The sequence below is a fragment of the Canis lupus genome, chromosome 2 (genome assembly GCF_003254725.2).
Source record: "Canis lupus dingo isolate Sandy chromosome 2, ASM325472v2, whole genome shotgun sequence".
NCBI lineage: Eukaryota > Metazoa > Chordata > Mammalia > Carnivora > Canidae > Canis > Canis lupus.
In genome coordinates, this window is record NC_064244.1 from 39,517,561 (window position 1) to 39,532,003 (window position 14,443).

The following is a 14,443-nucleotide window of genomic DNA, read 5'->3' on the forward strand; positions in this document are numbered from 1 at the left end:
AGGCAAGAGCCAAGTTTAGTAGTAAAGAAATCCACAGCTGGTGTTAGCTCTTGTCTTTTAAAAAATTCTCTGATAGGGAAACTTTTTCTTACAACTTTCAAGGTATTTTCCAGAAAGAACACCGTCCTCCCTTTTAATCCTCTCATAGAGGAAGTGAAGGTTTGAATAGGAAAAAGGAATGATTCCATTCCTAATTTCTCATTCCCTCCGTCAGGTAGGAAGCCAGCATGTTTAACTCTTATGGGGAGGCGAGGTTCTTGAGATGATCGGAATCCTCTATTAAATTGTTACCTCGTGTGTCTCCCCTGGTAGGGAGTATAAGATAATTTAAGATTAAATTTTAAAACAGGTCCTCAAAGGTGCATAAAAAATAAATGCCTACCTTGTCCCTTTCTTCCCTAAAGAAAATGAGAATTACAGTTTGGGAGTGGGGTTTTAAGTATTGTATATGCTAACGCTAAAGGATTAATACCATTTTTACTCTTGGTATAATGTTACTGACTTGGTAATTGATGGGTTAAGAATGTTAATTCATTAATACTTTTGAGTTATATAATGGTAAAAGCATATGATTAATGACTAAAAAGTACAAAAAATCTGAATATAGTTTGCATAATTACTGATTATAACCATAGAAATTCTGTAATTTTATATGTAAGAGTGCGAAGATTGCTTTTTTAAACTAAAATACAAAAATTTACCCTGCTCTTTACCTGTTTTTAAACATTTGACAATTAGTTTCAAGCTCTGAATGAATGAGACTTATTTGTGCTCAGCTTTTTCCAAATTCCCCTGTAGTAACAAGAAATAGGTCATTCTTCCTGTCTTGATGTTACAGTATAGTTTACTGTCAGTTCATAAGCCTGAATCTTACCTAAAAATGAATGTGAATTCTTGTTTTTTATTTTAAAAAAATGGCAGTTATGAAATGAAAAAGTTAAAAACAACCTAAGAAGATTTTTTCTCTGTATTTGAATAATTTCGTTGGAGAAAATTATTTGTTTTGAATTTGGTAGATTTTAAATGAGAGCTTATATGTGTGTTGATTTTTATATTTTTCCTAAAAGAGCAATTTTGATACTTTTTTACTAAAAAGTATTCTGCTATAAATGCATTTAAAAAGTTACTATTCTTGTCTTTAAGGTAAGTGAATAGTTATTTCTGCTTACAAACATTTGCATATGAGGAATTTCTCATGGTACATCTCCCCCCTCAATCCCACTACATGTTTTGAAATACAGATTAAATCGGATTTCTTTGAACTATTATCTAATCATCACTTGGACAGTCAGTCCAGATGGAGCAAAGTAAAAGACAAAGTAGAAAGTGATCCACGTTACAAAGCAGTGGATAGTTCATCAATGAGAGAAGACCTTTTCAAACAGTACATTGAAAAAATAGCCAAGGTAACCATTGTTTTTACTTGTACTGTAAACATGGAATAATCAAAAATTTTTTTGAACAATAAAATTCTTAATTGCATTATAAAGGTATTCACTCCTCTTGGGATTTGGAATTTGTCTTTTTTAAAAAAAATTATTTTTAAGACTTTATTATTTGAGACCAAGGGCAAGAAGGAGAATAGGAGCAGAAGGGTTGGGGAGTATGGGCAGAGGCAGAGGGACAAGCAGACCCCCCCTGCTGAGCAGGGAAACCAACGTGGGGCTCCCATCCCAGGACCCCGGGATCAGGACCTGAGCTGAAGGCAGATGCTTAACCCACAGCCACCCAGGTCCCCTGGGATTTGGAATTTTTCTTGTTGGTATTCTTAATATAAGGATCTCTAGTAGTTGGTGTGGAAATGAGGTGGTATAGCGTTCAGGTATATTCTTGATAAAAACCAGGGTTGAAATTTTCTGTTTGGTAAACTAGTTATTCTGTGGAAACATATTTTGATAATATAATTTTACTTTTACAGAATTTAGACTCTGAAAAAGAAAAGGAGCTTGAAAGGCAAGCCCGCATTGAGGCAAGCCTTCGAGAACGAGAGAGAGAGGTTCAGAAGGCTCGTTCAGAACAAACAAAAGAAATAGATCGAGAGAGAGAGCAACACAAACGAGAAGAAGCTATCCAGAATTTCAAGGCTCTTTTGTCTGACATGGTATATATTATTCTTGCCTCCCCTCCCCCCCAAAGTATTGGATATTAGAGATCTATTACCTTGTTTAGTGAAAATTTTCATACTCTTTAAATTGACTCTCAGAGATATAATTTGTTAAGTTGTTTTATAAATTACAGTGTTTTCAAATGCAGTTCTTGGTATTAGCACCATTAGAATAGGAAAACCCTAGTTATTTAACACTTTCAGAGGTTAGATATTTTGTGTATATAAAAATTTACAATCCTTTAGCCTCAAAGATAATTTTTTTAAAGATTTTATTTATTCATGAGAGAGAGAGAGAGGCAGAGACCTAGGCAGAGGGAGAAGCAGGCTCATGCAGGGACCCTGATGTGGAACTCGATCCTGGGGATTACGCCCTGAGCTGAAGGCAGATGCTCAGCCACTGAGTCACCCATAATTATCTTATGTCCCTCAAAGACAATTTTTTAAATCTTGATAGAAATTAAATTATCACATGCTGAATATAAATTAAATAATTAAATTATCACATGCTGAACGCCGTACTAATAAACAAGTGTTGAATGTAATTAATTAAACCTTTTTCTTGATGATTTAGGGTCATTACTGTGGTGATGAATTATTATACATGTAGATGGTATAAGATCTAGGACTGGAAGTATACTGACCCCAGGAGATACCCTGGAATTGTTTTGACAAACCCTTCTGCATCACCCAGGGTTGTTGATGTGTGTAGGGTTTTCTCCAGACAGTGAATGCCGAAGGCTGCTCTGCTGTTCTGCTTGTTTTGTCCTCTCTCCATGTCACCGTCTCTCCTGCTGTTTCTCCTCTCTTCTTTTGTAAGGGCTCTTTACTACTGTCTCTTCTGATTTCTTTTCTTGATTCTGCTGATCTGTTTTCAGTTTCCTCTTTCATTTCTCTGGACAGTTACAGTCATTTCCTGATTGTTCTCCCTGCTTTTACTTTCCCCAAATTCATCCTCTTTATTGCAGTCACAGAAATCTTCATAAAAACCAAATACTATTTTGCACTCTTCCTGTGGCTTGCAGAGAGAATGTTCTCCTGGCTTCTAGTGGTCACCTACATTTAAAATTTCGTCTTCCTAGCGTAATATATAGGCTGTTCATTCCTTGACTCACCCACCTTCATATTATGTTATCCTCTGGTTTCCTCTCTTGCCCTCTAAGCTCCAGCCTTTCTGAACTACCTCTAATGAATCATACTTACATTAACGAATCCGTCATTGCTTATGCCAATCCCTCCACCTCGAATGCCTCCTGATGCAAACTCATTCTTCAAGAGAACACTCAAGTATCTCTTTTGTGAGGTTGATCTTGGCTCGTTTAAGGCAGATCTGTTTTTCCTATTCCCCTTTGCCACCATATGTTCAGATACATCTCTGCAGCATATACTACGTGCTGTTGCTGTTATTTGCGTATATGCCTCTTTTCTTAAAAAAGTGAGTTGTTTGACGGAAGGCATAGTGTCTTATTTGTTTTTACAATATCAAGCTTCATGTTTAGCTGACACGTTTTTCAGTGCTTGATAAATGTTGGTTAGATAAATACTTTTGCTTTTTTTTTTTTTTTGCATTTTTTTTTCTTACGTGTCTTTTCAACCTCTCATATTCCTTAGCATTGGCTGCTGTGTGACTAGCAATAACTTGTGATGCCATTTGCAGCCATGAAGGATACCTTTCTGCTGGTTATTGAGCCAGCCTGATCCGTCATACCTTTTCTTATTAGCCATGTTAATTCTTGCTTATGCTGGAAATTGATAAGTGTACATTTGAGCTCAAGATTTGTTGAGTGTTTTTTTTCTCCTGTGACCTCTTTAGTACTTCAGTAAGATATTTCCTGTTTTATTTGTACCATTTCTCCTACTGAAAGTTGGCAAGATGTTAAGTTAGAAGCTCTTCCCTTCATCCGTCTCCACCTGTCAATCCATACTTGATAGCTTTAGGTGAGCTCTGAGAGGTGGGCTTTTTGGCTTTAAAGAAGTAGATTTTCAGTGACTGCTTAACTAAGGTGGAATCACCAGTAGCTCCTTTCATTATTAAATGTATCATTTTAAACCTAAGTAAGTAAGTCTTTTATTGTTGAAATATGAGAAGTCTATGGTGATAGAATTTCTTGGTATGTTTTTAGGTACGTTCTTCAGATGTGTCATGGTCTGATACTCGGAGGACTCTGCGGAAAGATCACCGTTGGGAATCTGGATCTTTGTTGGAAAGAGAGGAGAAGGAGAAGCTTTTTAATGAACACATTGAAGCACTTACCAAAAAGAAGAGGGAGCACTTTAGGCAACTTCTGGATGAAACTTCTGCAGTAAGTTCCTTATTTTCCCTGTTTAAATCTAGATGGGCCTTCATGAATAATTCCAAAAGTAAAACATCGATGTGATTATTGGTGTCATGGTGTTTAGGTCCATTACTGGAATTCATGGGTTTTATGACCCTTTCTTTGATTTTATTTTTCCTTTTTTTAAGTAAAATGTTAATGGCAGTCTTACTATATAGAAATTACTTCCTTCTGCAGTTTTCACATTCGTATTTGCTCCTTTGGTAATTCATGTCCCTAGCTGTATGATCATTGGTCCCTTCCGATGATAGGCTTAATAGATTCCATCTTTTGCTTCATCTTCAGTGTGGTACAGTGGCCCCCTTCTACGTACCCTCTGTTCAGGTTTTCTCCTGATTCTCTGATCTCTTTTTGATGATGGTTTCTTTAGAAGTTATGGTGTGATCTATGGAGTTTGCAAGGCTTGCTAGGTGATAGTCTTAGGCTCATTGAAGTATGGCCATGAAAATAACTCTTGTGGCAAGCCAGAAAGAAATTTCATTAAAGCTGCTTCCCTGTCCTTTAATTAGTCCAGTTAAGTTTGGGCAATACAGGAGGTGGCAGGTCAGTGTGTGATGTCGTGTACCAGGTATGCTCCCCTTTGACCCTCAATAAAAGTGAGTCATATTTACGTTTTTTTATTCACTTGCCTTTCAAAGATTACCTTAACATCCACATGGAAAGAAGTAAAAAAAATCATTAAGGAAGATCCTCGGTGCATTAAGTTCTCCTCCAGCGACAGGGTAAGAGGATTTTGTCTGAGATTTACTTACTGTCAGTTTGTAAATATTAATTGGGTGCTTAACAGTACCACTAGTTTCTTGACCAAAATGGAATTGATGGTGTTAGGTGAATAATTTGTAACTGTTTGAGAAAGAAATCTGAATTTTAAATTCATATTTTGTATCTTGCATGATACATTAACAAGAAAGCACAGTAGAAACTTAAAAAATTTAATCCTTGGAGTCAAGCCTCTGTTTGGGGATGTTAGAACTTTAATGAAGCTGTGGGGTTTTTTTTATTGTATAGTTGGGTCCGACTAGGTAAATACATTCTCTCTGACAGTTGGGACCAGGTGGTCAGAGCCCCGTGAAGTGTGTAGAAGTAGAGCTCCCTTCTGGTACACTCTGCCTCCTGTATGGAAAACAAACTCAAGCTGGGTTCTGAAATAGTGACTGATGGCGAGGGCAGCATAGTTGACCACAGTCTTAGTTTATCCTTGGCTTTTCATTTATTCTCTGTCTCCATCATTGCCCTTTCCTGGTTGATTTCTCCAGGTCTAGGGTGCATAGCCCCATAGATGTAATATTCTTTCCCCTCTTGCTTTTTTAATAAGTTGGGTTTTAGATGTGTGGGCCACAGCATACTCATGGCTGGGAGGGAGTGGTAGACGAACAGCTGATCGATCCAGTCTCAGTTTCTAACTTTTCTGATTGTTTGGAATTGACAGTCTTTTTTTACTTTATTTTTTTTGCCCAAAGAGCTTATCCTCATCACTTCCTGTTCCCTTACTAGAAAAGCTAAATGCTTTTGGTGCTAGGTGATATAAATACAATCTATGGAATGGCGAGTTTACCCCACCCCTTAATCTCTTTATTTTTAAGAGTGTCTACTGCTTGAGGTTGTTAGGAACAATAGCCTCCTCAGACCCTCAGCATAGTGTCATCCCTAGCAAGCCCTCGAGTTTAGCTACTGCTCATACAGTGTATGGGACCTTGTTCCTGGTTTTTTTGTTTTTGTTTTTTTGAAAGATTTATTTATTTATTTATGAGAGAGAGAGAGGCAGAGACACAGGCAGAAGGAGAAGCAGGCTCCATGCCGGGAGCCGGATGTGGGACTTGATCCTGGGACTCCAGGATTGTGCCCCGGGCCAAAGGCAAGCCCTAAACCGCTGAGCCACCCAGGGATTCCCTCCTGGTTTCTTTTGGCCTTAAAAATTGTACATTGTGCATTTTGCATTTCAGTGAATGTTACATGAACAAAAATGCACCTCAGTGGCTTTTTCTTTTGAATTATTTATGATGTGACTTAACTGGTTTAATAAATAATTGATTCTGATTTTGGAATTAGTGACTTTTTTTTCTAATCTTACTGTCTTTTTGCAGAAAAAACAAAGAGAGTTTGAAGAATACATCAGAGACAAATACATCACAGCCAAAGCTGACTTCAGGACGCTTTTGAAAGAGACCAAATTTATAACCTATAGGTGTGTGTAATGAAATGTTTCATATCAGCAGTCATTGTCTTTACTAGTCCTTACTCTGATGGCCAAAGCATTCTTTGCATTCACACACATGTTGACATAATTAATTTTTAGGAATAAGAAGAAGCAAACTTTTATCAAAGGCCAAATACAGCCCATGTCTACCTTACCTTTTTTTTTTTTTTTTTTAAAGAAAGGGCCCAGATGTCAATTCTTATTTTGTGTTACCCACCCATCCAGTTTTTTAAACACACTTTTGTTTTTACTTCACTGCTTTTTTAGGAGTACCATTACTATTTAAGAATTGTGTCTGTGAAGAGACTTTTAAAATAAGTCCTTCACTATTCATTATCTTTGTTTCCTGTGGAGACTATTCAGTGTTATGGAACAGTTTGAAAGCTTGAAATCATCTTATTTAAGCTCAGCAGAAACTATTACTTTTTTTTTTTTTCAGACGATAGCAATTTGCTGGATACTTTAAAAATTCTAAATGATAAAATCAGAGTTTTGAAACAAGATTTCTCCGTAACATGCCCAATAGTTCCACATTCCCAACAGTTGACCATCAGGAAAATGAGTTTACATTGCTTAGCGGTCAGTGTGCAGGAAACAGTTTTGTTTCATGCTCTAGTTTTTCTTCCTTTAAGGGAAAAATTGGAAACATCTTAATGAAGGGTATGTGCACGGGAGGATAGATAGTGCTGAGGGTGTGGTTTTTAGGTATTTTGTCATTGGATTTTTTGGTCAGGATCCTTAATGTTTTGCATCAGCTTGGGCTTTTAAATTAGATGTGAAGTAAGACTTCTTTCTACATTTTTATAGTTAATTTAGTGAAAGATGTGAAAGTGAAAGCTTGTGAGAGATGCTGGGATTGGCAGCCCCGCAGACTGAAGTCCTCTGTTCATCCACAGAACAGGTACAGCACGGGCAAGATTTACCCACCCACCCTCAGCCCTGATCTGGAGGGACCACCAGTAGGGGTGGGAGGGTAATTCAGCTTCTGAGGCCCTTTCACTCCTTGGAGTCTTTGCTGAGGCGACTTACAGAGGTGACCACTGCAGTGAAATTTTTCTTAAAAAAAAATAAAATGGAAACACGATTAGGAACTAGATGGACATTTCCAGCTCATTTCTGAAAGACCTATGAACAGCAGTCAGTAATTCTTGGACTTCTTTTCTTATTTCAGATCCAAAAAGCTAATCCAGGAATCTGATCAGCACCTGAAAGATGTAGAAAAAATTTTGCAGAACGACAAACGGTATCTAGTACTAGACTGTGTGCCCGAGGAGAGGCGTAAACTGATTGTGGCATATGTGGATGACCTCGATCGCCGGGGTCCACCCCCACCTCCCACAGCATCAGAGCCCACGAGACGATCAACAAAATAATTCTCAGTACTCTTCCACAGGGGTATCTGAAGTCAGAACGCTTGCATGAGCCAATTTTCAGGTTTTTACATGTATGTGCATTAGTCAAACTATTGCAGAACCATCTGACGAACAGAAGGAGAAGCATTCGTGAACAGTTTCTGAACAGAGAACACTTTGGAAATAATTTATGCTTTTCTTTGTGTGGCATGACTGACATACATACTCAAATATAGGCTGTCTCTAGTAAATCTAAAATCTCGAAGCTAAAAATCATCCTTTTATAAGAGGTGTGGAAGTCAGTGACTTTTGGTGACGTTCTTTCTAGCAGTGTTAAACATGCAAGACGTAAGAGCATTTGTGGTTTGAACTTGCAAGATGCAAATACCACAGACTCCAAGAAAAACCTAAGTTGGGGTTTGTTTTGTTTTGATTTTGTTTTTTAAAGCGGGTAAAAGAGAAAACACTGAAAATTGAATTCTTATCTTCCAGAGGCTAAGATTATTATAATGGACATACTTTTACCTTTGTCTCTAAAGAACACTTTAGTTTTGTTTGTTCACTTAATGTGCTTTGATTATCCCCTCAGAATTATAGGCCAAGTCTTGTTGTTTAGCCTAAGAGAAGATTTATTTAGTCATTTCTTCTCAGGTATGGAACCACGGTCATAACTAACATGTTGGCCAGAATAGAACTGCTGGCTAAACACGTTTTATTTACCATTAAGTGATCTTTATCAATATTCTGGATTAGACAACAAATTACCTTTCTTGGGTGTTCCCTGTAAACTATACTCCTGTTTGAATGTTAAACTTTTGTTTCTAAAGTTTAATTTTAAGATGTTTGAATGTTCAGTTTATGTATTTGAACTACAATAAACCAACCCTTTTTATATATGTGGATTGTATATGATTATTGTTACAGAATTTATAAAAGAAACTTCTTTTAAACCTGTTCTTAGAAGCTATAGCAAATTAATTTGGCACAAAGAAAGTTGACTTTACATCTTAAATATCACATAATTTTTAAAGGCTTGCATATAATAAATTATTTGCAATATAAAAGGGAAGGAATGTAAAAAACCATTTTGGTGCTTGGTCTCTTAGCAATATCTTACTGCTTCGTGGCAAGAAGATGCCGATCTTTTTATTTCTTTTCTTGTTTTTGTCTTTTATATTACCATATGGGTGATTGATGCCTTCTTGGCACCCTTTCAGTGTGTCCTGCACATCATACCCTGACACCCACCTTTGATCCCCCCACTTATTTGTAGCTGTATCTCCCCAGTTTAAAGACTTCTGTGTCTCATTCCTTCGCAGATTTCTCATTTCAGAGTACCACATAAATGCTTAAGAAAAATATGTTACATGTATAATTTCTTTTCCCTGTTAGACCGGTTGTGATCACAACAAAACAAAATGATTAAGTGCTGATAGATCTGTATTTGCATGTCATGTGCACACAGACACATCACATGCAGATACAGACTCGTCCACACTTATGTTACTTAGTACTTAGCTTAAGTATATTAAGTGCCACAGAAATTATGTATATAGGAGACTGGAATTACCTGACTAAGGTCTTAATCTGTACAACTGATCATTAAGATATCCACCCTCCCCTCCACCCCACCACCACTTTTTTTGCTTTTTTTTTTGAAGGTCATTTTTATAATTCCATTGAGTGGCTTTTAAGTTCTGTGAGAAATGAAACTACTGTGTTTGCTAAAATGAGCACAACTATTCTAGGAATATATAACTGACCTACAAAAGTGAACTTTCTAAAATGCTTTATTTTTCTGAATTCTACACAATGTTGTTTGCCCACTATCTGTTTCTCACAGTTGAAAAGTGTGGAAAAAAATGGTTTGGTGATAACTTATTCTGATTTCTACTTCTTTTGTAAAGTGTTTGGGATTGATTGTTCATTTAAGGTGCAAATCAAACTTTACTATGCAAGATTCTTTAAAACATCAAGTCAAGACTGTGTATTAGGTTCTTAATGAAAAGGTCACTGTAATTACACTGTCTCAGAATGTCCATCTTGATTTGGCACTTACCTGCAAACTCCTTAAAAATACTTGCTTCAGTTTACCCTGAGACCTCTATCAGTGTGAAGCTCTGACCTCCCCAGAAAGCCCCATTGTGCCAAATGATGATTTTGAAAGGAGCGTTCAAGACAAAGACAGCTTTTTAAGTCTCAAAAACTATCTGAAGTAAAGCAATTGTTTTTATTTGTTGATAAGTTAAAATGTCAAACACTGGAAGCTTATATCCAACATTTACTATATATAATGAACAATCTTCAAATAGTTCATCACAGACAATTTTAAAGGTAATCCCTTTGTATAACTATTGTCTCACCAAACAGTATTTGGATATTTGGGTTAAATTGTACTTTGTGATCTTGTGAGCCTTAAAATAAAATTTGTAATGAACCAAGTAAAATGGAAACAGCCCTATCTTCTGTTTAAAAAAAAAAAAAAGGCAAACCACAACCATTTGTAAAGATGAAAAGCAACCCCAAAAACCCACAGACATTTTTTAAAAAATGAAAGTTCCATCCACAGCATATTTTTATCTTTTAAGTTCTCTGTGGCTCGTCCTAAAGGCGTTTTTTTTCTGAGGGACCCCCCTCCCTGCAGATACCCTAGATTTCCATTACAAAGTAATCAAGAATCGTGGATAAGTGTCCTTATATTTAATAGGGAAAGAAATGTATCATAATCATGTTTTATTGGGTATGCTTTACCTTGCCATAAAGTGAATAGTTACTGCCTTTTACTAGAATTATGCTGGTAATAAATATGTTTGGGGACACAAAATTTAATAGCACTGCTTTTCTCTCTGCATCACCCCTTGTGCTGTTTGTTTTCTGTTCTTAGCCAAGTTCTGTCTTGTATCCATGGAGTTTTTCTTTTCCTAATTTTGTTTTCTTTTTTACACTTTCCTTGTTACTCCTGATCATCTTTATAACAAAGACCCTGAGAAATTTTAAGCCTCGGGCAGGATTCAAGTTACAGTATTCAGGAGACAGTACTATTTGACAAGAAGGATGACCATTCTTTGTACTTGAGGGTTGTATTCAGCAATTACTACCTTGTATCATTAACCATAGCTTCTGCTTATCTTGACCGAAAGGAGGTATTGGGAGGAACAGGTAATTGGGAAGAGAAGGAAGGGCAGTTTTAAAAGTTCTTTCTCCATATCAGAATTTAGAATGTCCTGCTGAGCTGCTAAAGTCCTCAGACTCACAGAGGTGGCTTTGCAAAGTGAAGCAGGTTTTAGGATAAGGCAAAGTGCATTTACTTAAACTGGGCCAAAATAAGCCATGGTTTGAAAACCCACAATAAGGCAGTGGTCCTTACTCTAACCTTCAGTCATGGAAATTCTGCATGGATTAAGCAAATGAAGAACACTCCTTAGCACTCATTGATGTGTTTAAAATCTCTTCGGTGGAAGTAGATTTTGAGCTTTGGTTATATGAAAGTCTGATAAGGGATGCTTAAGGCTAGCAGGTTCTGGAGTAAAAGTAAAGGAGTTCAGCTTTTGGCAAAGATGGGCTCTGCTCGAGCCAGTACAAGGTGGTCCTAAGGAGTACCCAGTAAAACCATGATTGTGAACAAGGGACAAAATAGCTGGAATGTCTAGTCGAGTGTGCCAGAAGCATCTTCACCCAACACTTAGATTAATTCTTTGGACTGCCAGCATATAATTCTGAAACAGAGTCATTACCCTTACTGTGGTGGTCTTACCAAATCGCACATTTTGAAAATGCATACTGTGAAGCGCTTTTGTAATTCCTAACGTTAATAATTTTACCGTGTCTTACGTGGTAAAGGCTGTAGTATCGACAAGCAGCACTACAAGTAAATTAAATGCAATCATCACAATTTGTTTTGCTTTGAGACTTAACCTATTTATCACAATCTCCTGTCTCCTGATCTTCACGTTCCCAGGGGATAGGGTCATTCTCTTGTACACAAGGGACTGTGTCCCTCTCGTGCCAGAACTGCTCTACATCAGGGAGGATGGGAACCTGTGCCTTCTCAGTTTTCTCTGTGTTGGAGGAGGGAGAGCCAGTTTTCTCTTTCTCTGGTATGGATGCTGGGGACTCAGGAGATGGAGCATTGTCGGGAGGGACCTCCGAGTTACCCGCTGGTGTTTTCTGAGATTCTGAGGCAGTTGGTTGCTTTCTGGTTATCATCCATCTCCATAAGCTTTTCAAGTCTTCCTTGAACTCCTCTGACATCACTAGAAAAATCAGAGGATTTGCCGAAGAGATGGAAAACAGGAGGACTTGAGACAGGGCTATAAAGCCTTGCGGTGGGGCCGGGCCTCCAGCTTTCACATGCCATATCCACAGCCAGGCCACCCACTCCGGGAGCCACAGAACAGCGGAGGTGACAGCAATGCTCAGCAACATCACCGTGAGTTGCTTTGAGCGCAGCTGGTTTCTAAGATTCTGAGTCTTAGTTCCCCGCTTTTTACACTGGCCATAAGCTCTCCAGAAATAAAAACTGGCAAAGAGTGACGGGAAGCAAAATGCCAGGAGAGGGTAGAGCTTACCAAACGTTGCCATGAACTCTTCGGCCATGGGGGGTACATCCATGAGGCACACTTCCACCCCTGCGTGAAGCCGGGTGGTGCTGAAGAACCATTCTGGCAGCGGCAGCAGGCTAGCCACAGCCCAGATGGCCACCAGCACTGACCAGATGGTGCAGCTGCGGATACTCACTTGCTTGGCGGGGTCACTCGCATACATGAAGCATACCTTGGCCACTGCAACAATCGTCAGGCTCTTGGCTGCCATGCATGTGTGGATGAACCAGTCAGAGGACTTGCACACAAACCAGCCGAGATCCCAAACACCTTTGAAGTATGCTGTAGCTCGGACGGGTGCAGAAAACAGCAGGAGAGAGAGATCGGCCAGGCTGAGATTCAGAATCAGGGAGTGGATCATGGACGGCTTTCCTTTCCAAGCGCTATGAAGGAGGACACCAATCACGCAAACGTTCCCCATGAAGCCCACCAGGCAGACGGCCACTAAGAGAGCCGGCACGATGGTCCTCCAGTCCTTGGAGTCAGAGGGCACGTACCCTCCGACAAAGTGGAGGTGAGCAGACACATTCATGGTGCTGGAGTTGGAGGCGGCGAGGGCAGCTGCCAGCATCACCTCTCCCGCACAGCTCGTCCTTACAGGAGGTAGCTGCTTCTTGCCTTCCTGCTCTGGCTCTTAAGCGTAGGAAATAAATAAGCTGTCATCGGTGTCAAATGACACCTCTGCACCCTCCCCTCGCTTGTTTCCTGAAAGCCAAATGTGGAAGAAGGGTGACCGCTCACCTCTGCGCTGTCCCATGCGGTGCACCTTCCACTCCACCGAATGGCAGGCAGCAGGGGCGCTTGGGTGCTGCTCATTAGCGAGCCTCGTGTCAAATCGGCAGCCCCGTGGAGTTAAAACCCCATGTACTCATAAATGATAAATGAGGACGACATACATGTAAGTGGGATATGTTCCTGGGGGGTCACGAGCCAGTCAGGCAATTATTTCCAACCAGCTGTTTCTAAAATCTTGACCGTGGACTGTAATTCAGGAAACACTGCCTCTGAGCGAGTGACGCTTGGCGCCGCAGCCTGCACCAGATTCACCCACATGCTTGATCCAGGTGGCTCAGGGGTAGGGCCAAGAATAGGCATTTCTGACAAGCTCCCAGTGGATGTGGATGTTGCGGGGGGACCGCAGTGTTTCAAAGCGAGAGCCCGTGAAGCTTCTCCCCCTGCAGAGAGGAGCTGCCGCCTCGACCCAGTTTATAGCACCGGCAGCGGCCGCCGCCTGGGATCAAACGCGCAGAGCTGGATAAGGAAAACAAGTGCAGGGGAGTCCTATGTAAAAATCTAATTACAGATGGCTCCAGGTGTTGTGAGGTTTTTAGAAATGGTTTTAGACTCTGAGTTAGACTATGTGGAATATGATCTCAACAGGTGGTGGTGATGAAGCCAACCAAGTGATGGACTAGGCTGCTTTGCGGAGACAACTCCTAGAGGATTCACCAGGAGCAGAGGAATAAGAGAAAAATAAACAGTCTTTATGCGGGAGGCATTTGAGGCATTTTAAAGAAAGTTACGTGTTAGCGTTGGGACATGAGAAAGTCCTTGGAACAAAATATTCTAGAGCCGGTATTGACACGTTATGGGCAAAGAGGCCCTGAATGCATCAGAGGAGCCAGGATTGTTCAGGAAAAGGAGTCTGTGGCATCGCCATAAAGACGCGTCCTCCTCCGAGCGTGGCCGAACCAGAAGGGCTGAGTGTCAGACTCTGAGAAGGTGCTGGGCCGGGCGTCCCACCTTTGGGATCTGGTCCTGGCTCTGCTCTCAAACCAGCCTGTCTCTGCAAAGTAAGGAGGTGACGCTTAAGTACTCCTGGAAGCCCCAACCTCCCCGATAAGAACCGATGG

General features: G+C 39.7%; 2 protein-coding genes across 8 annotated transcripts in view; one reads left to right on the forward strand and one right to left on the reverse strand.

Moving 5' to 3' along the window:
* TCERG1 (transcription elongation regulator 1) overlaps positions 1-8,885 on the forward strand; it is a 64,258-nt gene extending 55,373 nt beyond the window's left edge. For 6 of the 7 annotated variants that reach the window (XM_025448112.3, XM_049102414.1, XM_025448113.3 and 3 more), the window contains 6 exons: positions 1,242-1,406; positions 1,919-2,101; positions 4,228-4,407; positions 5,079-5,162; positions 6,525-6,625; positions 7,809-8,885. In XM_025448112.3, coding sequence (XP_025303897.1) covers positions 1,242-1,406; positions 1,919-2,101; positions 4,228-4,407; positions 5,079-5,162; positions 6,525-6,625; positions 7,809-8,010 — 915 coding nt within the window. In that variant the 3' untranslated portion in view covers positions 8,011-8,885. Of the gene's footprint in view, positions 1-1,241; positions 1,407-1,918; positions 2,102-4,227; positions 4,408-5,078; positions 5,163-6,524; positions 6,626-7,444; positions 7,539-7,808 lie in introns of all 7 variants that reach the window. The other variant, XR_003137045.3, reaches the window with a different exon arrangement.
* A 3,019-nt stretch (positions 8,886-11,904) lies between these two features.
* On the reverse strand, positions 11,905-13,161 carry GPR151 (G protein-coupled receptor 151). The gene has a single exon (XM_025448117.2). It carries the CDS (start codon positions 13,159-13,161, stop codon positions 11,905-11,907), a length of 1,257 nt encoding a protein of 418 aa, XP_025303902.1.
* Positions 13,162-14,443: the final 1,282 nt, after the last annotated feature.